At 39.9% G+C, this 26,765-nt stretch overlaps 3 protein-coding genes across 3 annotated transcripts in view; 2 read left to right on the top strand and 1 right to left on the bottom strand.

The window, feature by feature from the left end:
* anos1b (anosmin 1b) overlaps window positions 1-12,976 on the top strand; it is a 36,539-nt gene extending 23,563 nt beyond the window's left edge. The window contains exons 7-14 of the mRNA XM_046858267.1: window positions 2,189-2,370; window positions 5,015-5,153; window positions 6,406-6,549; window positions 7,423-7,517; window positions 8,578-8,746; window positions 9,415-9,641; window positions 9,996-10,137; window positions 12,105-12,976. Coding sequence (XP_046714223.1) covers window positions 2,189-2,370; window positions 5,015-5,153; window positions 6,406-6,549; window positions 7,423-7,517; window positions 8,578-8,746; window positions 9,415-9,641; window positions 9,996-10,136 — 1,097 coding nt within the window. The 3' untranslated portion in view covers window position 10,137; window positions 12,105-12,976. The remainder of the gene's footprint in view (window positions 1-2,188; window positions 2,371-5,014; window positions 5,154-6,405; window positions 6,550-7,422; window positions 7,518-8,577; window positions 8,747-9,414; window positions 9,642-9,995; window positions 10,138-12,104) is intronic.
* Window positions 12,977-14,542: 1,566 nt separating this feature from the next.
* On the top strand, window positions 14,543-21,689 carry senp5 (SUMO specific peptidase 5). The gene is made up of 10 exons (XM_046858337.1): window positions 14,543-14,813; window positions 15,552-16,436; window positions 16,515-16,620; window positions 16,695-16,842; window positions 16,938-16,985; window positions 17,084-17,161; window positions 17,645-17,782; window positions 17,890-17,973; window positions 19,406-19,456; window positions 20,397-21,689. The coding sequence occupies exons 2-10, from the start codon at window positions 15,656-15,658 to the stop codon at window positions 20,520-20,522; spliced, it is 1,560 nt and encodes a 519-aa protein (XP_046714293.1). The 5' UTR covers window positions 14,543-14,813; window positions 15,552-15,655; the 3' UTR covers window positions 20,523-21,689.
* Window positions 21,690-23,868: 2,179 nt separating this feature from the next.
* ncbp2 (nuclear cap binding protein subunit 2) lies at window positions 23,869-26,738 on the bottom strand. The gene is made up of 4 exons (XM_046857432.1): window positions 26,581-26,738; window positions 25,640-25,821; window positions 24,688-24,826; window positions 23,869-24,141 (listed from the first exon to the last, which is right to left on the bottom strand). The coding sequence occupies exons 1-4, from the start codon at window positions 26,653-26,655 to the stop codon at window positions 24,043-24,045; spliced, it is 495 nt and encodes a 164-aa protein (XP_046713388.1). The 5' UTR covers window positions 26,656-26,738; the 3' UTR covers window positions 23,869-24,042.
* Between the last annotated feature and the right edge of the window lie 27 nt (window positions 26,739-26,765).

Raw genomic sequence — 26,765 nt, 5'->3', positions numbered from 1 at the left:
GGGTTGCTGGGACAGCGTTGAGTGAGAGGAGTTATGGGGAGTTAAAGACGAACGTGCAAATCCTTCACAGCATTTAAGCAACACTGCAGAGTCAGCCGTCTTTGTAAAACTGGCCTGCCTGAAACCAGAGCAGTCCACAGCTTGTACATCATCATAGCCCGCTCCACTCGATTCTCAAACGTCCATGTACAGACATACACCCAAACACATACACACCACATCTCTCATGCTGAGAGTTTGGCGAGCCGACATTGTGTCAGATTTTAAACATGCCTTAGTGTATGCAGCGATGCTCTGGAATAGACTTTTCCATGAACGAACACACAGAGGCATAAACAAGAACGTGCTTAGTAGGAGATTTTCTCAATGTATCTGTTTTTGCTTTTTGTTTCGCTTAGCCTTATTTGTTTGATTACAATTTATGTTTTGCAGTCAAGTTTCTCAGGGATGTGCTTCATGTCGTCTCAGACCACAGGGGTGCTTGATTTGGCACGTTCCAAAAGTCAGTCTATTGAAAGGCCAAGTCCAAGCTATAATTACATGCAGACTGAAGCCATCACCAGTAATGAATCAAATCAATTCTTGTTTTATTTTTAAAGATTACCAGCACTTGGCATGATGTGGAGAATAAAAAAAAAAAAGTTACACAATGCTGAAAGTCTTTTGTTGATGCTTATGCACATGCTGTTGGCCTTTTTTTCATTTTCATTTTGCTATTTACTGTGATAAGCTTCGCTTGTATTGTGTTCAATTCTTAGAAATGTTCTCTATATCCAGTATTGCAATTCGGCCTTATCATACATCCTTAATAACACTTTATGAAGCCTATTTTTTTCACCATATGGCTCTCTTCCCCCCTTTACATAGGGTCACAAAACATTTCAACTTTCATCAAATTGCCATGGGACATCTGAGTGGCAGGGGTGCGGGGGTGCATGAAGAATGCTGAAGGTCGTAGGTCATGTACGTAGCTGCCATTACTCAAGGATATCTGGAGATGAAAGGTTCCTCCTCCGAGGCTATATGACTCGGTGAGGAAAAATCCAAGTGACAGTTTTCCACTCGCGACCTTAAAGCAGGCAGCAGGGCCACATGTGTTGATCGGGGGTTTTCTCGCAGCAGGAAATGGAGCCTTTGTTTTTTGTATGGATGCAGAGTGTTTGGAAGCCCACCCTAAAGGCCATCTGCAGTAACCGTTTAAGCATTTACAGTAGATAACACTGCTCGTCATGCCTGGTGGCAGTGAAATCAAATTGTTTCCTTTGAAAGTCCAAATGTGTTCCAGGTCAAACGTCGCTTGCCGAGGTGCTGTTGATACTGAAAAGCTATGTTGAGTTGCTGTCTGAACATTCCCTCATGTTCAATGCTGCTTTTATGTTTTGTGTCGATTTAGTCAATAACAGTGGAACATTATTGTAGTTTGGGTACACTGTATGCCTAGCAACTTTCCAAAATATTGTGATGAGGTGCAACTGGCGTAAAATGAGGAGCAGATCTCTATATGTGTTCAGGCAACATGACTTTGACACCCCTGGTTGCGTTGTTGTGGTGGAAGGCTTATCCACTCCACCCAGTGGCAATAGACTGAGTCTCCATTCATCATATATCTGTTCCATTGAAGAGTCATCCTCCATCAATACACACACACATACACAATGACACATATGCACTTACACATATGGCCTGCTGAGCTGTGGCGCAGGCTTACGAAAACATTCCATATGCAGCCAAGAATCTTGAAAGACCATGAAAGCAGAAAAACAGAGACAAAAAAAATGACAAGAAGACAATGACATCCAGTTCTGTTTCCATTGGCGTTTAATTGTAAATCTGGCGTGCAAACAATTTATCTTGTTCCTTTAATAACTCCAGTGCGTCTTCTTAAAATTATTAGCTGGCGCGTTGTATAAACCCAATTTAATTGGGTGTTACATCCTACTGAGCTCCTTCCTCTGGCTACATAAAAAAAAAGGAAGAAAAAGTGAACACAGCAGCAAAGTATTGTCAGGCTGTTTTTTTTTCACTGACTTCATCGACCTTGCAGTTTCCATGAGTTCTTGATTTGCATCCTTTTCTGGCTTTAGTGGCCTTTCTCCACTCTGACTGGCTGTAGGCCACATCAAGAGCGCACAAACAAAATCAGATTCAGCGATCTAAAATGCACATTCTCTGTTCATCCACACTGCAGACCCGTTGCCCCCAGAGAGGCCACAGAACATCAGCACCACGAACCAGACGGTGAGCGCTGACGGCAGGGTGAGTGTGCTGCTTCGCTGGGACCCCCCCAGAGAGGGAGACCTGCAGCTCCACCATTACAAAGTGACCTGGAGCGGCCCGAGTGGAAAGGAAAGCAGCAGGGTCGCAGACGGGGTAAGGCTTCCCCAGTGCAGCTCGTATCTCATCTCTTTTAGAAGCCAAGTGCTGCTTTTACTCTGGCTTCGAACGCTGAACATATTTTTCTGTCTCACCTTCACTAGCCAGCAGGAGGGCTTTTCTTTTTTTTTTGCTTTGCTTGCACATATCCTTTGTGAGTGGAAATTGCATTTTGGAGAAAAACGACAATGAACACTTGTGCCAAAGCCCAATGAGGTCCTGTGAGGTTTTTTAGCTTTCCCCAGCTGTTAAGGTTTATGACTTATCTGTTTGTATCCTTTACTTATGAAAGTCATCTGGCACATCGCAAAGATAGGGGACTGTGATCCTGCGAATGCTTCTGAGGAAGTCCTAAATCTAAATTGGATCTTAAGAATTTATCTTCATAGTTTGGCCGTAGCTGTTCAGACTCGTGGTGGTTGACACCGTTTACTCGCAGGTGTTGAACTCATGTGCACCACCTGCGTCCTAATAAAGTGTTAGAAAGTGTATTTATTTCTCCGCAAAGCCCGTAGTACAAAGACGCCATCTGCTCTTGTGATCATCGTATTTTACTGTAACCTAAGCACTCTCCTTGAAGCCGCAACTCTCAAATGGTTTTGATTAGGTAATTTGTTTTTACAATGCAATAACTTCTGGGTCTGAGAAAGCCATCCAGTGTGCCGAACAGTAGCCTATAAAGGGGATCACAAAAAATTGAGATTTCTATTAAAGGAAAACCTATTCTTTTTTTCCCATTTTTTTTAATGTAACAAGTAGAGTTGAGAAATATTTTTATTCAACAGACACATTAGTTAAAAACAAAACAGACCACAACCTTATATATCTCTGTCACCCAAGCAGGAAATGAACTCAGAAGTATGCACCATTTAACCCAATGACGGTATTAGTCTAACATAAGTATCAAGCTCTTTAGTTGCTCATTTGTCAGAATAGTTATGTTAACAGAAGAAGACAGAAGAATGTGATACAAGAACAGATTCTGTATGAGCATTGCCAAATCCACACTGACTTTTAACATTTGACCAAAAGACAATTCTCACACACTTAAAATGTTGTTTTTTTTTTTTTTTTTTTATATATATATATATATATATATATTTTTTTATTTCATATTCTATCTCCATGACAGGAATGATAAAGATGGGTCTTCCACCACAAAATTGCTAAGAATTTTTACAAGGGCTCCCACTTCATTCCCACATGAAAGAGCAGCAGCCAAGGCAATTCTAGCCACATTTTTACTCCAATTATTGTGACTCAAGGAAGGATAAAATCTAGTGGTGAAAGTCTTATATACACAATTAGCATATTTCCAGGAGTATCAATTGAATCCAGGAGTCCAGGACTTATCCAATTTAGTATGCGTTCTTCCTTCTTGTGTCTTTGCTACATAACTTTCCCTGACCTCATCAGCAAGAGAAAAATTTTACCACGAGCCAGGCGTGATTTACAGAATGTTAGACCACTTGTTATGAGCCGCACTATAAAAATGTTTGTGTTGGAGCCTAAAGCATTTACGTGGAATATTCACCAAAGGGCTAGTTGAGTTTTTTTTTTTCTGTACCGTATGTAAAAGGAAGCATTGACAACAGAGTGAACAGGTTTAAACCAGACCTCTGATGAAAATTTATAACACTACTGTAAAAGGAATGAAAAATCATGCTTCCAGGTAAAACTTGAGTCTGAAAATGCAGCATTGATTTCCTATTCTTACCTTACTCACAGTGACAAAACACACTAATCAAATCCCATACCGGCATAAAGGGGACTGTTTCTACTAACGCTGAGCTCATCTTGCACGGGAGTTTTTGATCTGAGCAGAAACTCGATTTCCCATTGGACCATGAGTTAAAACAGAGTTCAAATTCGGAAAGTCTTAACATATGGCTCTGTGGTGACAGGGGAGGGCTTCACGCAAGTTTCACTGGGCTCGTTTATCTGCGCAATTGTGAAACACATGTTTTGGCTATCTGGAGAAGTATGGACATATTAAAGCTCATTACTCACCATTTATGTCACAAATCCTGGATCTCGGTTACCTCAAGTGGAGAATCAATGCCTCTCTACTGTGTAGTCTGTTTGGTCTACAGCTTTAGAAACAGAAGGCCTGTTTAGATTTCGTGTTTATATGTCCTGTCAGTCATGCTCAGAAAAGTTAAATAGAAACGTAATCAGAAGAAAGAATGAATACAGTATGTCTACAGTAAAGCATACTGGAGTCTATGTTTTGATATGATGATAATGGTACATAGTTAAACTTGTAAAATGTAAAGATAAATATAATAATAGTGACCAACAGCATTACTACTGCTGTTACTTCTGGTACTATGACTACTACTAGTGCTGCTTCCACTATTTATTTAACCATCACTTCTACTACTGCTGCCTCTTGTATCACTGCAACTATTACTATAACTACTCTTATTTCTGCTAACACTACTACTACTACTTCCACTACTTCTAATAATATAAGAAGAAGAAAAATAAAATAAGATAAGATTTTTTGTGTTTTATGGTTAAAGGAAAAATCCATTGTAATCCAAAAATCCAAATTCATTGTACAATACTTTAATAATAACATTATTAACAATAAAATAAACACCCATGTCTGGATCTTTGCTTTTTCCATGTTTCATAGACTCTGACAGAGATGGAGCTGGCAGGACTCCAGCCAGACACACTCTATATAGTTAACATTCAGGCAGTTTCTTTCTGGGGACAGAAGCGCTTGAAGAGCGGTCGCACACAGCTCTCCTTCAGAACTGCTGCTTCCACTGGTAAGGACTAAATCTGAACAAGGTCCATGTTGTTTCTGTTTTTGCTTGCTTGATTCTAATTAAGCTGAAGAGCTTTGGAGAGTTTGTGTAGTTTAATGAATTATTTTGCAGGTCCTAGCCCATGCCTAAAGCTTGAAGCCAAAAACATAAATTAAATAGGAATGGCTGTCAGATCTGAACATTTGCCCTCTTTGTTCTCGTCTCCCAAAGCTATTAATCAGCATTGTCACTGACGATCATGCAACATCAGGGCCATCAAAAACACAGGAGACCTTTATTGGAAAATGCCTCTCATGTCCAAACAGTGTCTGCTTACATGGGTTTGCTTTTTTGGCACCTAAAACAAGGTCATTTTTCCTCACATAAAAGGAGTTAACCTGTCGTACAAGTAGCAGTTTCCTGGCATATATCAGCACTCTGGATCAGTTCTTATCTGTGTTCAGTTGAATTGCGGGTCACAAAAGGGAGTCTTAATAGACTGAAACACCCCGCCGGGGCTTTAGTTTACATCATCTGCACCTTACTACTAGAAAAAAAAAAACAGTTTCCAATGCAAAGGGGAGTTCCTCTTCTAATGTTGTTGTTTTCTGCTTCTAATTATGTATTATAAATCATGCACTAATTCTGCCAAAACTAATTCCAGACACGTAGCAAAAAAGCATGAAAATTTAGTAAGCCCAGTCTATGTTTTGGCTTTGCATCCTGGCAGGTTAAATAATGTCAAGATTTATTCCATTTTTCAAAACTGCTATTTGCATTTGTATTTTCCTTGCACCTCAATTCTTATTGCTCCCCTGTGCACATTTTTATATCTTTATTTTTGTTTTTCCTGCATTTCTATCAGCCTTCGGAGTCCCTCGGGATATCTTTCAAGCATTGCTTAGATTTTAAAGTAGATTCATTTAAATTAATGTCGACTAGCCGATTTGATTGAAATTAAAGGGTCCAAGTATAAACGAGGTGAGGTTTATGCAGCTGACAGATATAGAACTGAATGACTTCTGCATATAATGTGCATTAACATCTCGTTATGAATCTCTCATATCCACCCTGTTGGTTCAACTGCACCGAATTGTTTTTTAAAAGTTTTCATATTTGTTAGTTTTTACATCTGCTTCCATTTTTGAAAACGTTCCATCATGCACTTCTACGGAGAATCTGCGATCAGGCAACCAGTCATGAAAGGTCCCAAAAGGGTCATGTGTTAAATGAATTCCACTTGGTGAACGTGAATCTCGGCTTCTCATGGCAGGCTCATCGCCAATCTCACGGGACTTCTCCAACGAGCTGCCCATCTCTCGCTCGTCTCCCAGGGTACTCCGACTCGATGCCGCGGCTCCCCACTACCACAATAACCATCTACAGGTCAAGGTGTTTTGGAAGAGTCGACTCCCAGGCAAGTGGAGACAAAAAAATCTCTCGTTTTACATTTGTGTAGCTTTGTGCACTGACTCATGTATGTTACACTGCTGTCCTGTTGTACATGCTGTTATGCAATTCTGCTGTACATCAGGTCAATAAAATTTCATCTGATGTCAGAGAGCAGCATAAATCAAGAGCTCATAAAGAGTTTCCATCAGGCAACAACCATATCAAATTGAATTTTAAATTGCCTACATTGTCCTCACCCTAATTATACAGATCGTAACTGTGCTGGACAGCCGTTTTAATTTCACAGATGGTCTGTCCGTGTCCTTGAATCAGTCGGAGCCAAAGAAAACCGTCACGTAGTGACTAATGTTTTACTGAAGATGCATTACAAAGACACACAACTTTATGGTGAATTTTATCCATCCTACATAAACAGACACTCATCGGGGTGTCCTCTTTGTACATCCTCCAAAACATTACTGTGGGTTTGCATAGTAAGCATGTTCAGAAATTACTTATTTGGCGACGTGATGCTCTTCAAAGATGGAGGGGGGGGTCTGCTTAAACCACATAGCATCATAAAGAGGGGGTGCTGATTTACGGCTATCTCTTGGAAAGAGGTGAATAGACAAATGAAGACAGATTTAATAATATCAATATGGCTGTGAAATGAAAAGCAGATGGGGGGGACATGGCTCTCTGGGCCTCTGACAACCTGATGCACTGTGGGAGATGAGTTTGATGAAAGATGTAATGCTGCTTGGACACGGAACAGGAAGAGGACAGGAGGCAGCATGTCCCTTAAAATATGTCCGTGCACCTCTTTGGCCACGGCCTTTGAAAGTTTAACCAGGGCGCAGATCTAATATATAACGTGGTCTTATGTTTCTCTTTGTAGAAACCCAGCGGGGTTCCACTTCATACCTTTTAAGTTGGTTTCCAGAGGTATGTGCTAATAACGTGACCAAGAGAGAGAGAACGGCTACTGTACAGGTATGTTAACTATTTTCTCTGCTTCGCTGTCAACACGTACGCAGGAGTACTAATACCAAAAAAGAAAATAATCTAGTGTCACATGGTCTTCTGTCTCAGGCATAAACAGAGAAAGTCACCGCATTTTATTGCATTAGTCTGGAAATACTTTTCTTATATATCGCAGCAAGGTCATATAATAAGCTGGTGGATATGAGACACCCTCGATGACCTGCAGCTCAAATGTGGACCTACCAGCCAACAAAAGTGCAGGAGAAACTGTATATTGTTTAATAAACATAGGAATGCGCTGGGCACAGGCTGTTTGCTTTTCCAGCAGCAGGATAAGGTGGCCCTTGCCCAGCCGCTTTTAGCTACAATGCACCACACCTACTTACAACTTCATTGTGATCTGCTTGGATAAGTTGAAGGTGTTTAATTTTAGCAGGAAGGAAAGGTTTTACTGTTACAAGTAATCTGGAACGCGCACCAGACATACATGTTTGGACGCTGTTTAAGAATGCTCGGTAAAGAAATATCAGTAGCGATTACAATATACTAACATTACTCAGTGCTATTGTGCTTTCAGTGGCTAACACTAAAGATATGAGGTCATTATCAAGACCTGCACACTGTCTATAAATATCTGCTCATATAACAGCAAGTTTTATTCACTGGGTTTCCTATGTTTCCATAAAACTATTGTTCAAGCCTAGATATATGGCATTTAATGCTGTAGCAGCCAAGAGTGTTATGTTTCCAGACGTAATCAGTCATGGACTGGTAGAGGAGGTAATGAAAATGTGTGAAAACGACAGAATTTTTTATACGACACAAATACACTGCAGCTAAAGGGATCAGTGTCTGATTTCCCATTAGCTGGGTAAAATTTAGCCTCACAGACTCAGTGATCATACATTGCATCAGATAAGTTCTCACAATTTATCCTTGTTTTATGGCCGTATCCTCAAGGATTTTTTTTTATTATTATGTTTCATTTTCTTTCACTCCATAGAGTTTTGCTGTCACTGGGCAGATTTAGTGTCACAATTTGTTACATCATGTTCTACTTTTCCTTCAGGGCACACATTTTGTCATCACAGACCTTCTCTTTGCCTGCAAGTACAAAGTAACTGTGACACCCCTCTCTGAGCAAGGGGAGAAGGCTGGGGCCATGACCTCTGTCACTACCCCACAGTGCTCGACGCTGAAAGGCCGTGGGAAGAAGCTACTGTCCTGTGCCAATGATGGTAAGGCAAGGTTTTAGCCTGTTAGCATGTTTTGGGCTGTTTGATTACCACAGATAGAAATTACTAACTTTGACAGTAAAAACAACAGAGGTCATCTAAAGTGCGTACTATCAGCCAAGAGAGTAAAATTGGCTGTGCCCTCTAAGTTAGAGGGATGACTTATTGTGTGCGGAAAATGTTGGATTCATTGGTCTGAAAGGCCTTAAAATTGGGTGGTTGTAATTGAACATCAAGTCTGAGTATCAGAAATTGGCAAAAGCATAGACCTCTTAGGTTAAAACACAAATTTAAAACTCAACCACAATAAAGGTTTTAGTATAAAACAGGAGAAAACACTTTTTTATGTTGTTTTATTCAACTTTCCAACACTGGAGCAATACAATAAAAAGCTATTTTGGCCGCTTAATGCTTTTCCAAAGGTTGTGTGGTATCCATTCACCAATACTGTCACACATTGGAAAAACACAACCACAAATTGTTCCATCTGAAGAAGTAGTCTCATGCCTAATTTAGTTACATACATGTTAAACATTCCCTGTATACAACAGCTTCATACTGCTTAGTCTGGAAAAATTTTAGAGGAATTTAGGATAGACTGATTGAAATAAATGTCTGTGGCACGGTTCTGCTGCTGCTGCCGATGATGATGATGCTTGTCTTTATCCTAGAGCGCCATCTTCAGGCAAAGAAAGCTCTCCAGCGCCCTGAGAAATTGTTAGCAGTGTTTCAGACGGTGAATGGCTCGCTGGAAGGTCTGTTCAGCTGGCAGGTGTCTGAGACCACACCAGGCCAAACACCCATTACAGGATTTCAGTTCTCCTGGCTCAAAATCTCCAGCTGCCGTGGGAACAAATGTCCAGAATCGCTCATCTCTCAAACGCTAAATCTGGCACCTGTGAGTAAGGGCTTATTATTAGACACATTGTGCAACATTTGTCATTAGTTCCATCTTAAAGGAAAATTAGAAACAGGAAGAGACTAAAATTTGACAAAATGGACACTGAATCACACACTTTGATGCATACATTGATGATTTCTGCTAAATCAATGTACCTTTGTACATTGGGTTTGTTAGCTTATTACCCATTCTGAATTCTGTATAGAAAATATACAAGACCAAGCATCAGTCATTATCTATGATAGTGTCTCAGCAAACACTTCACTGATATGTTTTTATCTCTGTTTTAACTTTGCACAATGTCATAGTATATATGTAAAGATTTCTAACCCTATGTCAACTCATTTACAGGATCAGCACTCGGCCAGGGTGGGGCAGCTCCAGCCAAAGTGTGTGTATAAGGTGCAGGTGCAGGCGCTGTCTGAAGCAGGCAGTGGGCCCTCGGTGGCCAGAATGATAAACACTCCACAGCTTAATGGCACGCCACTATGAGGTACAAACACACACTAAAAACACTCTAAAATCAATCCTTACTGCAAAAGGCTTACAGGACCAAATAAGCCTGTGCCTCCTGATAGTTCATAAAATTAACCCAAATGTGATTCTTATAAGGCTGAGTTTAGATAAACAAGGCTGGTTTGTGTCAATTCTTTTTTATGTAAAGCATGTAAAGGTGGCAAGAAGTGCAAAAAAAAAACTTGGAGACATGCGCATGTCTTTTCCTATCACTCTATAAGGTCAATATGTTCTTCATAAGATATATTCATAAAAACTTAAATATTCAAGACCTAAGGTAAAATATGTCATGGTTATGCAATCAGTATGCTGATAAATTAACATTAAGTTTTAATTATTGAAAATGATTTCGGCCGCTCTGTTTTCAAGTCTAGAATCGTTGCTATGCAGTAATTATTAGTGCCACATAGAATTGTTCCGAATCCAGAAATTGAATTCAGCGTGACAATGTTACAGCCAACCGTGACCAGTTTGGATTTTAGTTAGAAAGGTTGCTATACATGGGCGTCTTTCCAGCGAGTGCCTTGTCTGCTCTAACAAACGCATGCTTAAGACATAAAGGACTGACTAATGAGGTGATAAGTGGAGTCATGTGTCCTGGGAGCAAGAAAAAACACTAGCATGTGTTGTGTATCCCACAACTATTTCCACCTCACACTAACTCTTACACTGAAAAGGTAAAGCCTCTCCTCAGCGTTCGCTCCACTGTAGATGTGTTCGCTCATTGTTTAATGAAAAGCGCAACCCTGATCACTTTTGAGCCCGAGGTCCATTCCGGACGACGGAAAAGCCATTAGAAGCCGCCAAAGTTCCACTAGATTTCTTTACAACAGCAAATGATGCCACTTTGATCTACACCAAAGCAGTTCTGTTTACATCCAGACTCTGTGTGTGTGTGTGTGTGTGTGTGTGTGGAGATGGAGGTAAGGATTAAACAGTGGAACCAGCTGGAAAACAAACTCTGTGATTGAGTGTTCCACAGAGCAGAGCGCAAAGCATGTGAATGTCATTAACATGATTATGATGAATAACCCAACTTCAAAGCCCAAGCTGTGCTGAAAGCAGCAAAAAAAAAAATCACCTTCCAAAATCAGCACAGGGTCCGAATTTACTCTTCATCAGAGCTAGAATAAAAATGCTACCACTCATTTCTGCTGTATTATTTAATAATAATAATAATAATAATAATAATAATAATAATAATTAGTAATAATAGTATTTCCATATTTAGTTATTAATTTATGTAGAACAATGGTGTGGGTTTAATCGATTTAAATGATTTTACATCAAGCTGTTAGCAGTGGAACAATACAGTGTATCTTAATGACTCCAGGATGCTTCCATGCATATTTGTACAGAACAACACATTAAACATTATAAAGCAGGCACTAATACCACAGGCAATGCTTAACACCAACAGTGTCTATGTATCTTCACCGAAATTCCTCTTTTATGAAACCTTGAAGCCGGAGTTCATTGAAAAAAGAAGAAGAATATGCATTGGATTGGAATCATGTCCAGGACTATAGAGAGCAGCGTGACTTTGAGATATTATACATGTTTGCAAAATAAAAATACTCTGATAAATTTCAGATACTTAAAAAAAATTTGAGTAATTGAGCACTGTGATAAAGTCATGTGTGTGTATGTGTGTGTGTGTGTATTTCATGAGAGTCACCCCAGTGAAAGCTTAGCCAAAGAGTTAATTTGTAATAAACCATGTTTCATTTTAATTTACTCTCTTTTAGAGTCTAAATAACTCACACAAACACAGAGTCATTATTATGGTTCAGTTATTATACTTTTATAATAAATTAATAAATTCCAGCTGTTTACCACACAATATCGGGCAGTACCACAAACACCACACTATCAAATTGTATTGTAATCCACTCTTTGTTTCTCCATTTCTAATATTAACTTCTTTTTTTTTTTTTTTCCTAGGCTGTACAGTTTTGAAGTACCATCATAAACATCCCAAACGCTCCAATTCTCCCTATAAAATGTGTTTCCTTTCTTAGTAATTGCTTGGAAACAGAGTTACACTGCATGACAATGGCATTTCAATTAAATTTCCAACATCAACAACAAAATACAATTCATTAAAAAAGGTTTTGTAAGTTAAATGTTCAAAGAAATTTCAAGCCTATATTATTTAAATGTATTTTATCATGTAAAAATGTGTAGCACTGATGTATGTAGAGTGTAGTGAGAGCCGTGTACTGCTTTTTTTTTACCACGTTAGTTCATGTATTCATTTTTTTTTTTTTTTATGTTTAGTATTATTACAATTCTGTTACATTTTTGTGCTGTGCAAGTATAGTTCTAAATTATTTTTCAACATTTTTATCATCCACTTACAGTCTACTGTAATCTTCAAGTATTTATTGTGATGTAGTAAAAAGAAATCCATGATTTATGTCATTCTCTGTGCTTATATATTTACCTACAAACCCTTTGTGTTATGTATCTTCCACACCAGGCATCCAACTGTTTTTTGACAAAGAACACAACACCCAGGTGAAGTTTATAACCGTGAAGGGTTTGTTGGAATCGCAGCAAAATGAACCCATACCCAGGTTTACAGTTATTACACAAATGAATAAATGAATTACATCATCAGTGCCAAAAAATTGCTATAAACAGTAATGTACAGCTTACGGAATGGTTATAACAATTACCTTTGCGTCAATGTTACAAACGCCATGTGTTTTTTTTATTCATTTTGTTCATTGTTTCCGTTGTACAAAAAAAATGTTATACCTTCTGTAAATATTGCACTTGTGTTGTTACAAATAAACATTTAACGAAATTCATGATCAAGCCTATTGAAAATTATACGTCGGTAAAGTCTTCAGACAGACACAGACTATACAAATATATGAATATTCACAAAAAAAGCTTTGTTTTTTGAACAATTAATAATCAAATTAAAGAGTACACATTGTGCATTTTGTAAACGTGAATAGAGGTTGAATAGTATAGATTAATTCCTAATGTTTTGTTCAAAACAATGCACGACTGATTTATTCCTGTTATAAATTGCTCTAGACTTTTGCTCCTTATCAGCCAAATAGACAAGAGTGTACAGTGCAATAAATTTGTCTCAACATTTATGTATCTGTGTTTGGATTTAATCTCATGATTTATTAACCCTGAACTCTACCAATATGCTCTGACTGGGAGAATTGACAGCGCTGTGAACATGCTGTGTGAATTCAACATCACTTTAGTTCATAATTCGCTAATAAGTCTCAACGATAGATGTGTGCAGAACTGCTTTTTAATCCCACTCATGCAGATATTATTTTCATTTCAAACCTTTCCATCAAAGGTTGTTGTTCCTTGACCAGGCAGGCATTTAGAAAGATATAAATAGATCATGCGGTGCGTGTTAAACTCAGCGGCATGCCATGCATTTCACACTTTGGTGGTGTCAATCCTTTTAATTCCATCATTATGAAGCCACAGTTATAGAAACCATCAGTATTATAGGGAAGCAAAGTGTAACAGGGCACAGCATCACAGACGGGGATCTCATCCAGTGGGAATGAATGCCATTGTAAAGCAAGAAACACAATGAACACAATTCGAGTCTCCTTTAACTGCAGCCGCAGCCGCACCACCCGCTTACATCATCTCTAGCAGAAGCATCAATATAACCTCATAAAATGACCCTGAGTTTTCGGTGCATTTTTTCCCACGCATTACTGTTTTCCTGGGGATTTGAAATGAGGGCAAATCGTGTGGGTTTTTGCAAATTCTAGAGGAATGAAAATGCAAAAGTATAAATGGGTTATGAAAAAGCTTAACAACAAAACACCTGAATCCACGTGAATATATTTGAGCCTGTGCAGTTTGCTACAGAGGCAGGTTGTGAGTCTGACTAGTGGGCTCTCTGATCATCCAATAAAAAGGCGTGAAATTGTGATCGTGGAACTGCTAGATGGCCACAGTGCCACCAACTGGCAACATGTCACGGCTGAAATCTAATTGGATAGAAACTCCAACGTAAACAGACACTACAGGAAGCAGCACATCTGAGAGAAGCACTATGAAATGGAGAGAATTACTTAACGGGAATAATTTCATATATATATTCATGGACAAAACTATTAAAATGCAAATCAGTGATTCTGAGTAGGCTTTTGCTTGCCCTGACGGCCCACCCCTGATATATGTATACAGTATAATACTGCATATTGTGTGGGGTTTTTACTTTATTTACACATTTAAGTGATGAACGGGGAATGAACCGCCCTTAAGAGTGCGTTAACAAAACGAAAAGGATGTACAGCGCCTGAAAACAATCGACACGAAAGAAGCGGATGCAGCTCGTCCCGTCCACTAGAGGGAGACATTGTTCGCAGCTGTGACGGCAACCGCGTGACGCGATCATCCTGCGACAGAGTCGGTTTACTAGCGCGACAGAAGATCCCGTTATAAACATACAAATGTAACGATTTGAATGCTGCAGGCGCGATTTGTCTCAGCAGCATTTGTCGCAGACGCGTTTGCTCCGTGACAATGACGCACACATGTAGAGATAAATAAATGCTGAATGCTCGTGTGCTTGCGTCGCTGTTATACTTGAACGTAGCAACCGTGTCCTCCGTATAGACTCTCGAGCAGCTAGGCTAACGCTGCAGCACGGTATGCTTTCTTTCTTTGTTTATATATATATACACACATATATTTTGCCTTTTGATTTTACGTGGTCAACTTAAGTGATTTAATACGTACATGCTTAGTTCTGTCAGGCATATGGCCAGCAGAGGGAATGAAATAAAAAAATACTCGCTAGCCACTAAGCTAGCTGAATTGTAAACACTGGGGCAGTAATATGGAACTCTGGGATGCGTGCAGGCTGCAGGGTCGCGTGTTGTGTCCTGAGAAATTGAAAGTGTTGTCTTGTATTGTTGTAATTAACCAGGAGTATGTACTAACGTGTTGCTATTTGAGCTGGATGGAGCCACACTTAGTAGAGCACAGGAAAGAGTAGATTATTCATCTCTAACGGGCTGGAAGGGTAAAAACTCACCAGCTAAAAGAGACGTTTCTATCCATCTTCCTGAAACATCATCATTTGAGAATGGATTTGTCATTTCTGATTAAGATCTGGACACTTAAAACCATTTCATATTTATGTGCCATCACATTTTTTGTAAATTAATTCTGTAAGAAATGCATGGCAAATCAACGGTCATTAGGATTCAATCGTGTGATCTGAGAAATCAGTTACTGCTTGTGTACTCTTGTCATTTTATTTTTTTTTTGTATGAGTGAAGATAGAGGATTAAGAATGGCAGCACTGTAACGCACTGCTGTGAGAACCGCTGAATAACATCGGCCCGAGTGCTTGTAGTGTGACGTTTTCTTTTTTCTGCACAGGTCCAACTTGAAATCCACGTGGGAGCAGCCTGATGGTGGAGATCTGCTAGAGCAGGCAGGCAAAGGCCAGCACAGAGGGCCTGGAGGAATGGGCAAGGTTGGACATGAGAGTCCAAGTTCATAACAGCTCCGACCAGGCAAAGCCGGCAGCAGCCGAGATGTCGGAGAATGGCCGCGCACGGAGGAAACGCGTGCCCAAGTTATGCGACTGCTGTGGGCCGAACAGCAAAGCTCACGCGCTGGGTCATGGGCCAGTCACGAAGAAACGCGGCCGCAGGAAGAAGGACGTGGCGAACGAAGTAGAGGTGACGACCGACAGCCATTTAAGCTCTGCTTTCGTAGACCTAGCATCGGACACGACGGACGCTATGACTGTGTGCGATATGCAACATGTAACACTTCCTGAACCAGGCCTGACACTGAGTGGCGAACCTCCGCTTCTGCACAACGGCACTGCGATCAGCCCGGAGAACAGCCCGCAAACTAACAGTGAAAGCAACGATGCCGATTGCACTTCACTCAGCGACTCAAACGAGCCCGGCTTTGTCACGCACAGTACAACGCAAGCCAGTTTGGATGCACACTGTGATCCTACAACACCTCTGGACTGCATACACGGCAGTCCGACCTCAGACGGCGACTGTACTGAAAAATCCGTAGGTCCTGCCGCAGAGAGCGGCAGCATCACGACCACGGCTCAGCCCACAGACACCGACGCCATGGAAATTGAACACGCCATGTATGAAGTTTATGTGAACACAAAGGCTTTAAGGGACCACCGTTACTGCAAACGGCCTCACGCCGAGGCAGAAGAAGAGCAAACGAATATCTCGCAGCCTCCTACAGCTGAAATCCAGCAGGAAGACGTTATAGAACTCCTTCATGGTATACCTTTGATTACCTGCAGCATTTAACTCTTGTCCATGTGTCCGTCCTTCTGTTAACATTGTAATTTCTCCTCAGAATACCTCGAACTTTTCTATGGGAAGTATGGGAGCTTCATTCCACTGAGCGAGGAGGACATTCTTGAGTACCTGAACAAACACTTGAACGGTGACTTTAAAGACCGGTAAGTTGACGAAGACCGTGTGCAAAGTTTGTAAGCGTTTGTTTTCTCATTAAACCGTATGCCTCCTCGTATAGAAGGAAAATGATAAACAAGGAAGTGCTGAAGTACAAGGCCGGCTTGGCCTGCGCATCGATGCACTTCTTTAAAGTGGCCTACAACAAGCACACTCTGGCACTCGAAGACCTCTCAACACTTGAAGACCAAAACTGGGTCAATGACCAGGTAAGACATGTCTCATTATACCTTTATGCACGAGAGTGATGTTAATACACGGCTTTATCGCGCGTCTCTGTGTGGTTTTCGCTTTATTTGTACAGGTCATAAACATGTATGGTGAATTGATCATGGATGCTACAAGCCACAAGGTGAACAAATGACGGATTTTAAAGCTGCTTGTATTTTGTTATTCAGTCTCTTGGGACCAATTTATTTAGTGTTAATGGAAGTATTTGCTTTTCTGTAGGTCCATTTCTTCAACAGCTTCTTTTACAGACAGCTCGTAGCAAAAGGCTATGAAGGAGTAAAGAGGTGGACGAAAAAGGTAAATAAACAGAGCTTCGGAATGCAACAATTCAATAGTACGTTGTGATCATGGTTGCCAGGTCTGTGTAACAAGTGTAACTAATGCGTTTTTAATGTTAACTAATGCGATTTGTGTTATGTAAATTCAGAGATTATGACCGATATTGCCAGATACACTCACTAGACCCTTAACTGTACACATGATCATTCATGCCAAGTGTTGGTCTGTTGATCCTGCAGTAAACGAGACGATAATGATTGGATATAATAACTCAAATAGCCACTCTGTTCAACCATGGTGATCAAAAAAAGCACCTGAGAATGCAGAAGATCGATAGACTAGAAGGCAGAAAGCAACATCAGGTTCCACTCATGTCAAGGTTTGATTGGCTATGAAGACAACTTGAAGGAAAAAATGTAGTCATGGCAACCCTTTTTATTAGTGTCCTGAATATTAATTCGTTCTTTCCTGTTTTTGCGGTATGTTCTCTGCGCTTTTTAGGTAGACGTGTTCTCTAAAAGACTGCTGCTAATTCCCCTCCACTTGGAGATCCACTGGTCCCTGATTACTGTGGACGTCCCTAAGCAAAACATAAACTTCTATGATTCCCAAGGAATATTGTTCAAGTTTGCTGTTGAAGTAAGGACCAAAAACTCCATCTGTTTATTGCAATCTGTTTATCTCTTAACTCTTGTCATGAACTTTCTGGTGAAGTAACTGAATGTAAATGTATCCTGTTTTAACAGAACATTTTGAAATACATCATAGCAGAGGCAAAAGAGAAGAAGCACGCTGCTCTCCAAAAAGGCTGGAAGATGACCGTCAACAAGGTCTGTGCCAATTTATTTCTCGAATCAAGTACACTATATTGCCAAAAGTTTGCGGACACCTGGTCATAAGTATGGGATGTGCTTTTTGAGTATCGCATTCCACATTCTCAATTCGCTCTTTATAACTCCCTCCACTCTTCCTGAAAGTTTGAGGACGTTTGTGATTTATCAGCCACAATGGTGTGAGTAAAGGCAGGTACTGATGTAGGTGTGGTGATGATACCTGGAGTGCAGTCAGCGTTCCAATTCATCCCAGAGGTGTTCAGTAGGGTTGAGATCAGAGCTCTATAGCAGGTCACTCAAGATCTGCCACTCCAACCCATGTAAAGCAGATCTTCTTGGAGCTCAATTTGTGCACAGGGGCATCGCCATGCTGGAACAGGTTTGAACGCAAAATTTTATTAAACCACATCCAAAGCCATTCGATACAATTGTGTGCCTGTGTTGTATTGTGGTAACGGTTTGGAGAAGAACCACATATGGCAGAAAAGATCAGGTGTCCCAATACTTTTGTCCATATGATTGATTATGATAATGATCTACACTGCATAGGAGGCTCTCTCTCTCTCTCTCTCTCTCTCTCTGAGCAAAAAAAAAAAAGAAAAAAGGATATAGATTTGTATTACAGTTTTAGAATCTGAAACAGAAAGCGCTTTATTGCCATGTATGTTTACACTTACAAGAAATTTGTTTTGATGACAGAAGATTCCAGTAAAATAAAAAGAAATAAAATAAAAGTGAGAGAAATAGGATTTAAAAAATAAAGATTATTTGCACACAAAAAGAAGAAATGAAAGTGATGTCGCACATATTTTTATCGCACAATCAGAAGAGCATGTAAATGTTCATGAGGTCGATTGCCTGGAGGAAGAAACTTTTCTTGCCTGGCTGTGCTTTTAGATCGGGATGGGCGGATCAGATTAAAAGGGGATTAAAAGGGGATTCGGGTGCACGGCTGCGATCAGGACTGAAAGAAAAACAAGCATAATCTGGAGTTCTTTCACAACAATGATGAAGCTTCATGTAACATGTCAAAAAAATGTGGCCTAAAAGTAAAACAACCTATAGAGCATGACCGAGTATAGCTGCGGAGAGCAGAGGAGGCACTGTAACGCAGACACGACCCCCGTCTTCTGGCTCGAGGCACAGTTCTATTGCAGAGCTTCACTTTATACAGATTATTTCAGATATGAAAATCTTACAGTATTTCATATGGAGCAGAATTACACTGCATACGAGTTGAAATATTTCGACAGGACTTTTTTATTTTTTATTTTTTTTACAGTAAGATTTTTTAATAAAATATTTTTTTACATATTTCACAGAAGTATCAATATCGACGACACTTGTCTTGAAAGTACATGGTATCGGATCGGGGAAAAAAAACGATTGGTGATTTATGATTTATTACATTTGTTTTCTTCTTTCTCAGGGTATTCCACAACAGAAGAATGATAATGACTGTGGAGTTTTCGTTCTGGAGGTAAGATATCTGTTTAGCATTAATGATTTATTTCTTTTTTAACCCTTGCTGTGACGTCATGGGAAACACATGAACACCACACGTTTCAGCTCCTCCTGAAGCGATTGAAATAGCAGAGTTAAAAAAAAGAGGTTGTTTTCATGGGAAGGTAAAAATAATATTAAAAATGATTGTTTTAAATAACAAGTACAGCATCACACAATACATCTCCATGTTAAAATGGAACACGTAGACGCTAGCTGCAACGCGATACACAACGAATTGCTAAAAGTTTGTGGACACCTGGTCATAAGTGTGTTTTTTTTTTTGGCTTTTGTATTCCTGAAAGTTTGAGGACGTTTGTGATTTATCAGCCACAATGGTGTGAGTAAAGGCAGGTACTGATGTAGGTGTGGTGATGATACCTGGAGTGCAGTCAGCGTTCCAATTTATCCCAGAGGTGTTCAGTAGGGTTGAGATCAGAGCTCTATAGCAGGTCACTCAAGATCTTCCACGCCAACCCATGTAAAGCAGATCTTCATGGAGCTCAATTTGTGCACGGGGGCATCCCCATGCTGGAACAGGTTTGGGTCTTCAAGTTCAATGAACGCAAAATTGTATTAAACCACATTAGCCATTCGATACAATTGTGTGCCTCCAGTATTGTGGTAACGGTTTGGAGAAGAACCACATATGGCAGAAAAGGTCAGGTGTCCCAGGTTCCCCCCCCCACATATATTTTGCATGGCCAGGTGCTAAAATGTAAACACCTGGGGCAGTGGGTCTGATTGAAAAACTGAATTCACTAATAAGAGGGGCGTCCAAAAACTTTTATCTACATAGTGTATATTTATAACAATAACACCTCTGTATGAGCCTCATGTGTTATTGATAACTTACAGAAAACATTGGTTTTCCAAATGTACTAATATTCTTTTATTTATTTGTATTTTTTTTGCAGTACTGCAAGTGCCTGGCATTTAAAGAACCGTTGCAGTTCACACAAGAGGACATGCCCAAAGTGCGCAAAAGAATATACAAGGAACTCTGTGACTGCAAGCTCACTGACTTACAAAAACAGGTCTAAGTTTCATGTTCGCTCACATGCTGGTCAATGGATTTTATTCGTATTGTTTTGGGTTACGATGGAAAAGGACCTCGGGGGGCATCAGTCTGGATAAAGAAACTGACTTCAAGATGCCAAAACATCAGCCTTCTGCACGCGTCGTTTACAGACGCCGTTACCCGTTGGCTACTTTTTAACGATCTTGCGGCAACCTCAGAAAACAAACAAGTCCCTTTTTGTGTTCATTTCTTTGTCCTAAGCTTTTGCAACTCGCTAAATCTTTTATCCATGTTCAAAACCAAGTGGTTCTTTCAGGTTCCTTCTCCACATGTACGCAGTGTGGGATACACAACATGTAACTTGAAGGACGTGCGTTTTATATTCCTGACTGCATTCTGTACGCGATTCGAACAAACGACAAACTTTTAACTGAATGTACTGTTACAATTAGGTTCAAATTTTTCTTTTTTTCTTCTACTTTTTCTTCCCTCCCCATTGGACTTGACATGTCAACAACAGTTCCTTCACAGATCCCAGACTGACTATGCTTTCTAAATGGGCCATATTCTTTTAATCTTTCATACTCTTTATTAGAAGCACTCTAGACACTTTCTTTAACGCTTTAACGGTTTTTTTTTTTTAACGTCTTCTGAGAGTTCCCGTAGCATGTAGCTGTAAGTTCCGTTTCTCGGTTTCCATAAAAGTGTTTTGTGTTCATGATAAAGACGATTTTTTGAAAGAAAAAAAAACAAAGAAAAAAAAACGACGCACCTCTGGAAGGGCGAGTTTGTGGTTAGAATAAAAAGCCAGTTAAACCCATGTATGAAATTCAACCAGACAGAAGATCATGTATTCATGAAGACCGAACAATGACGATATTAATGATGGCCTCACTGTAAAAAAACAAACATAAAACAAAACAACAAAGCTTTAATGTGTCTGGCGCTGGCACAGGATGGTACATGTTTTCCCAGCACAGTGCTTGTCTGTGTATGGAATCCAGAATGACCAACAGTTAAGAGTTAATATGGTTAGACATCTATTTGTGGGATACTGTATTTTTTTTATTTTTTTAGTTACTTGATATGTAACTACAAAATTTGACCTCAGTGAAATGCTTCTGTTTTCTTCTGTTTGACTACTATTTGTCATTATTTAAACAACCATATAAAACCATTCTTGTTAACATTCGATGAGTCCTAACTCTTATTTCAATCAGGAGCAGGAGGATCGGTTCAGTCAGCAGACTCGCAGCACCTGTTCAAAGTTCGGAAACACTGGAATTGGAGGACAGATGTGGACAGATGAGTTTAATTCGACATTTGTCAGGAGACAGAAGATATTAGCAGATTTCCTCACATCCACAGTCAAACACAGAGGTGGAAGCTTAAACGGTTTGGGGTTGTTTTAAGCAGTGAGGGTTGGAGACTCATTTCAGGTGAATGGAATACTAAACCAATAGGTACCATTCCCTACTTCAGCACCATGCAGTTCTATCTGGAGTGCAGCTAATGGGAACCATCATCACCACACAACAAGACATTGACCTGAAGCTTATGTTCTAGCTCTTAGTTTTATTCAATTCATTTGTTTTTTTATAGCGTTTTTACCAATGAACATTGTCTCACAGCAGCTTTACACAGATAATGTGGTGATATAAAGAACATATTCATTTTTAAGTGTAATTTTGTTACTGATGAGCGAACCAGTGGTGACTGTGGCAAGGAAAAACTCCCTGAGATGGCATAAGGAAGGAACCTTGAGAGGAACCAGACTCAAGAGGGAACCCGTCCTCATCTGGGTGGCACCGAATGTCCGTTTATTACAGATAAGTGATGTCGAGTTGTGCGGTGATGGCGATCAGATGCAAACTGTAGTCCTGAGTCAATGTAGCAGACTGTTGACATTAACCACAGTCCAAATCGTTGATGAGAAACGATCCCAAGCTTTTTTACTTTCACTCATTACATTTTTTACACAAATATCTGTATATCTACTTACATTTTCAAACCAGATTCTTTACTATAGTTTGAATCTATTTGGTGACATGTCAGTGTTTTTTCTTCTCATTGCGCCGTTTTCAGCCCATCAACCTATTTCCTGTCATTGCGTGGCTTTTACAACGGTGTATTATTTCCTGGCTCTCGCACACCACAGACTAGTTTACGGAGGTCACAATGAGCAGTCAGAAGGCAACAAGAAGTCTGGGGGTAACGTGGAGGAGACAGAGGGAGTCAGCGATGTAAACAAAACAGAGACTTTCCTGAACATCTTTTCTCTGCTTGTGTTCTGTATGTGAAGCCTGGATACATTCATTAGATAAAATTTGAAAATTATTTTGTATTAATAAGATGAGGTCCAGTTACAGCGTGACACTAAAACAGGTGGTAGTAATGGTTACTTTTTACTAAAGTACAAGTCAGAGCACAAACTTCTTTAACATGAGTGGAAAAAAAAAAAAGTGAAGTCAGCACTTTTTACCAGTCTTTTAAAACATGAGTATCTGCACTTCTACTTGAGTGAAGGGTGTGTGTACTTTCAGCTGCTCTGAACTGGTCTGAAAAAAACATCCAACTACTGAAGAATATCTTTGGCAAGTTTTGATGGGAGGACTGTGTAAAGCTTTTCTTCATGCTAAAGGAGGATTTTTTGATGAAAATAAAGTTTATAATCTGTACATTGATATATTTGTTTAGTCAGTATAAATCTTCCTACCGTAATTTCCTAGTTTCTTGCATATAAATAAAAAATGAATATGCACGTGCTACTGTTTCCAAACATTTGACAGGCTCTGCAACATTCCAGTTTCATAGTGAGAAAAATGAATGACTCATCAGTGTGCGCTGTATCCTGCTCGATCAGGAGCTTATCCTCGGAACACTTGGTACTTAGGCCAAATCAGCGGTCATGTCTAGAGGTCGACCGATGGATGTGTTTCTGCGGGCTTCGAATTCTCATCCTTCATTCTAAATCCAGCCTTACATAATTCAGTAGTTAAATATGATACTCGCATTTTCTCTCTAAATGGAGCAGGTTTTTGGAACTGTATTGTTAGAGAATATTTAACCAGCTGTAGTTTGGGGTACAGGTAGGCACAGGGACCAAAACCTGCTAACCAGTGCACTGATTGGAGCGGCTTGTGGTATTCGATAAATGTTGAAACAATTTTCTGTATCAAGTCTTAAATAAATTCGATTTAATTAGATGACGGTTAAAAATAAAAAAAAATAAAAACTATAGGCATTGGTCAGAGAAATAACCCTCTCAGGTCCCATCCCATACATGAATGATCCTAAAGTCTGGCACTACGACACGACACAGATTCAGCACTGATACCAATTACAGAATCATCCATGGACAAAGAAAATGTAAAGACGCTACTGTTTATTTAAAAAAAGAACATACGTCAGTCAGCACACAGCAAGGATCCTCATTTCCTCAGTGAAACCTCTGAATATCTTGTCCATATGTACATGAATATTAAACAAAACAAAAAAAAAACCCACTGCTATTTTCAAATGTCACTGCTAATTAGGAATGGTTAAAATTTCTGCTGTCCATCGGGGCCCCTCTGTAGCTGAGCCAATTTGCCGTATCCGCCTCGCGCAGGGTCGTAATCCTGTCTGTATTCATCTCGCACCTGAAGGGAGAAAACACCAGACTGAAAGCACTGCAACGACACTGCAACAGCACTGCGAGAAAGTGGTACCGGCAGTCAGAAAAAGAAAGTTAAATATTAGGAGCAGCCGTACACAAGTGTCCCATTCGCCAATCACGTAATGCTGCGCAATCATAAAGGCAAAGAGCTTCATGTTCACCTCAAACATATGGGATCTCTGTGACTGTATTATGATCGGCTAATTGAAGGATCTCAGAAAATCACCGAAATCCTGGGATTTTCATACACAACAGTCTCTCAGACCGAGGCGAAAAACTAACGCCGTCCGATGAGCAGGTCTTGTTGAGAAACATCAAAGGGAACACGCCAGCTGGGATTAAACGGACCGGTTGGCTACGGCGATTCAAATAAAAGCGTCACGGCGCACACGGCTGGGTTACAACAGCTTGAGACACCATCAGGCTTCATATGAACGTGAGAATACAGTAAGACTCACTGGATGCGTGTCTGCTCTTTAGTCCAGTTTTGGGGAGTCTGAAACGACCCGAATCTTCATCGTGTACTCACCTGACCGCCCGATTTGCCCCGACCGTACTGCCGACCCTCTTTAAAACCAGCGTCCCAGTCTGTTCTGATGATTCTGTCATCCAGCCTGGTTCCGTTGATGAATCTCATCGCGTGTTCGGCATCGGCCCGCGTGTAGTACCTTTCGTGTGTTCAGGAATAATAACGCAATTCAGCTTCATCATTATACATTAGTATTCGTCCCAGCTGCGGCTTCGGCCGATTGAGATATGGATCACACATGAAATACTAGTAGTTTAGAGTAGACAATGTTACTATATAGCAATGATGTAAACTATGACGCAAACCTGCAATCTCTTTACTATTGTGTGACCTAGAATAAATTAAATCCAGATCTACGGTATGTATCGCCCCAAAACTCACGTCTAATGTGAATTCAACCACAAATGGAACAATTACTCCCTCTTTCACCACATGACCTCCATCTTTGCTTTCCTTTTTCCGTTTAAGCCACTGACTTGGAGAAAATGATTAATCTTTCAAAAGCTCGGCAAGACCAACTCTAGAGCTGAGTAATGCATCACAGGAGATATATGGTGTAGCCGTGCTGGTCCATTTCTACCAGCTCAGATGAAGCTTTATGAGATATTCCAGCAGTGTTTGATGCAGAAATGCATCATGTTTTCTACACCTGGTCATCTCATTGTGTTTAGTTCTCATGGTAGCATTAGTCCTTGTCTTGAAACATCATACCCACATGCACATACTATTCTGTCGCTTTTGTCTCTGGATAATTGTGTACGCTCTTCTTCTGCTTGGCCATTTAGTCGTGCTAGTTGTTAAAAAAAAATAAAAATGTAATAAAAAAGTAAAAAAGTAATGTATTACTGTGCAGCATCTGTATGTTAATTGTGCATTGTTGATTTATTCTAAACTTCCTTGGATGCTCAGGTGTACATGAGCAGTAGAGCCAAATCGGATTCAGAAAGGATACTCCACAAAGCAAAAGCCACAGGCGGTCTTCTTGACCTTGTCGAGACCGATGACGATTTTCTTCACGTCGCCGCTTTTGGAGAAAAGTTCATATACCTGCTCCTCTGTTGTGTAGAAAGAAAGGTTTCCAACATAAAGCGTATTGCTCTGTTTCAACAGCTTTTCTTGGTCATGACGATTACCCTGGAAAGAAAAGACGAAAAAAAAAAAAACATTTTAGAGAAAACTGTTTGTTTTGAAGTTTAGAAATCTAAGGCCACAGAGAGCTGTAGAATAGGGGCTGAACAACAATCTACTGACAAGCAAATCCACTGAGCTGTAAATTACCAACTGATGATTAAAATAAAACCCACAAATATCACAAAATCTGTCAACAAAAATGATCAAGTCATGCCAGTTGTCAACTTGTTGCTCTAAAGTAAGCAAAGTTTAAGCAGTATGTAAAAAGGTTTGTGGTGCCGTGACAAAGAAAAAGTTAATTTAATTATTTCCTAATTATATCTTTAACCTTAAGTATAATGTGACATTTCACAACTTCTGGTGACGAGAAGTATACATCAGCTCCTATCACTACCTGATCAAGACCTGAAATATCGCGATAATATACAGCATCACTGCCTAATCGAGACATGAAATATCGCGATAATACACAGTAGCACTGACTGACAGCGACCTGAAATATCGCGATACTTTTGCTTCTCAGCCAGAATGTTGCATTTCTTTATTCTTTACTAATTCACGTAATACTAGCACTCATATATTGAACTGTATATAAAACTGTAGAAAACCCAACAACGCAAACATTTTAATTTTGAAACAAACTCCCAGAACACGAAGCTGCTCAACAAACTGCATACACACGAGTAATGTAACTGGTTCCCCCCAAGCGCCATCATTTCATTATACACAAACACGCTACACGCGCGCGCCTCTGCGTCTCACCTTGAAATGCTGGTCTCTGTACTGACTTATATCAACATACGAGTCGCTAAAAAGAGCATTTAATTTATAAGACATTTTGAACCAAATCAAACACACAATATACACACAAACACAAACCGAGCTAGCTAACAAAACTACCCGGAAATGGTCGCTCCCCCCACCTTTTGAACCGGAAATGAAGATGT

Source organism: Silurus meridionalis, chromosome 9 (assembly GCF_014805685.1).
Source record: "Silurus meridionalis isolate SWU-2019-XX chromosome 9, ASM1480568v1, whole genome shotgun sequence".
NCBI classification, from domain to species: Eukaryota; Metazoa; Chordata; class Actinopteri; order Siluriformes; family Siluridae; genus Silurus; species Silurus meridionalis.
Note: the sequence above shows the minus strand (reverse complement) of the source record. Positions and strands in the feature narration are given on the sequence as shown.

Excerpts from the sequence above, each read along its gene's own strand:
- senp5 (XM_046858337.1), top strand. The coding sequence starts at position 15,656 with ATGAGAGTCCAAGTTCATAACAGCTCCGACCAGGCAAAGCCGGCAGCA. Across the intron at positions 17,162-17,644 it reads TAAAGAGGTGGACGAAAAAG|GTAGACGTGTTCTCTAAAAG; the intron begins GTAAATAAACAG and ends TGCGCTTTTTAG. Across the intron at positions 17,974-19,405 it reads GGAAGATGACCGTCAACAAG|GGTATTCCACAACAGAAGAA; the intron begins GTCTGTGCCAAT and ends CTTCTTTCTCAG.
- ncbp2 (XM_046857432.1), bottom strand. The coding sequence starts at position 26,655 with ATGTCTTATAAATTAAATGCTCTTTTTAGCGACTCGTATGTTGATATA. Across the intron at positions 25,822-26,580 it reads ACAGAGACCAGCATTTCAAG|GGTAATCGTCATGACCAAGA; the intron begins GTGAGACGCAGA and ends TTTTCTTTCCAG. Across the intron at positions 24,142-24,687 it reads GGGGCAAATCGGGCGGTCAG|GTGCGAGATGAATACAGACA; the intron begins GTGAGTACACGA and ends TTCTCCCTTCAG.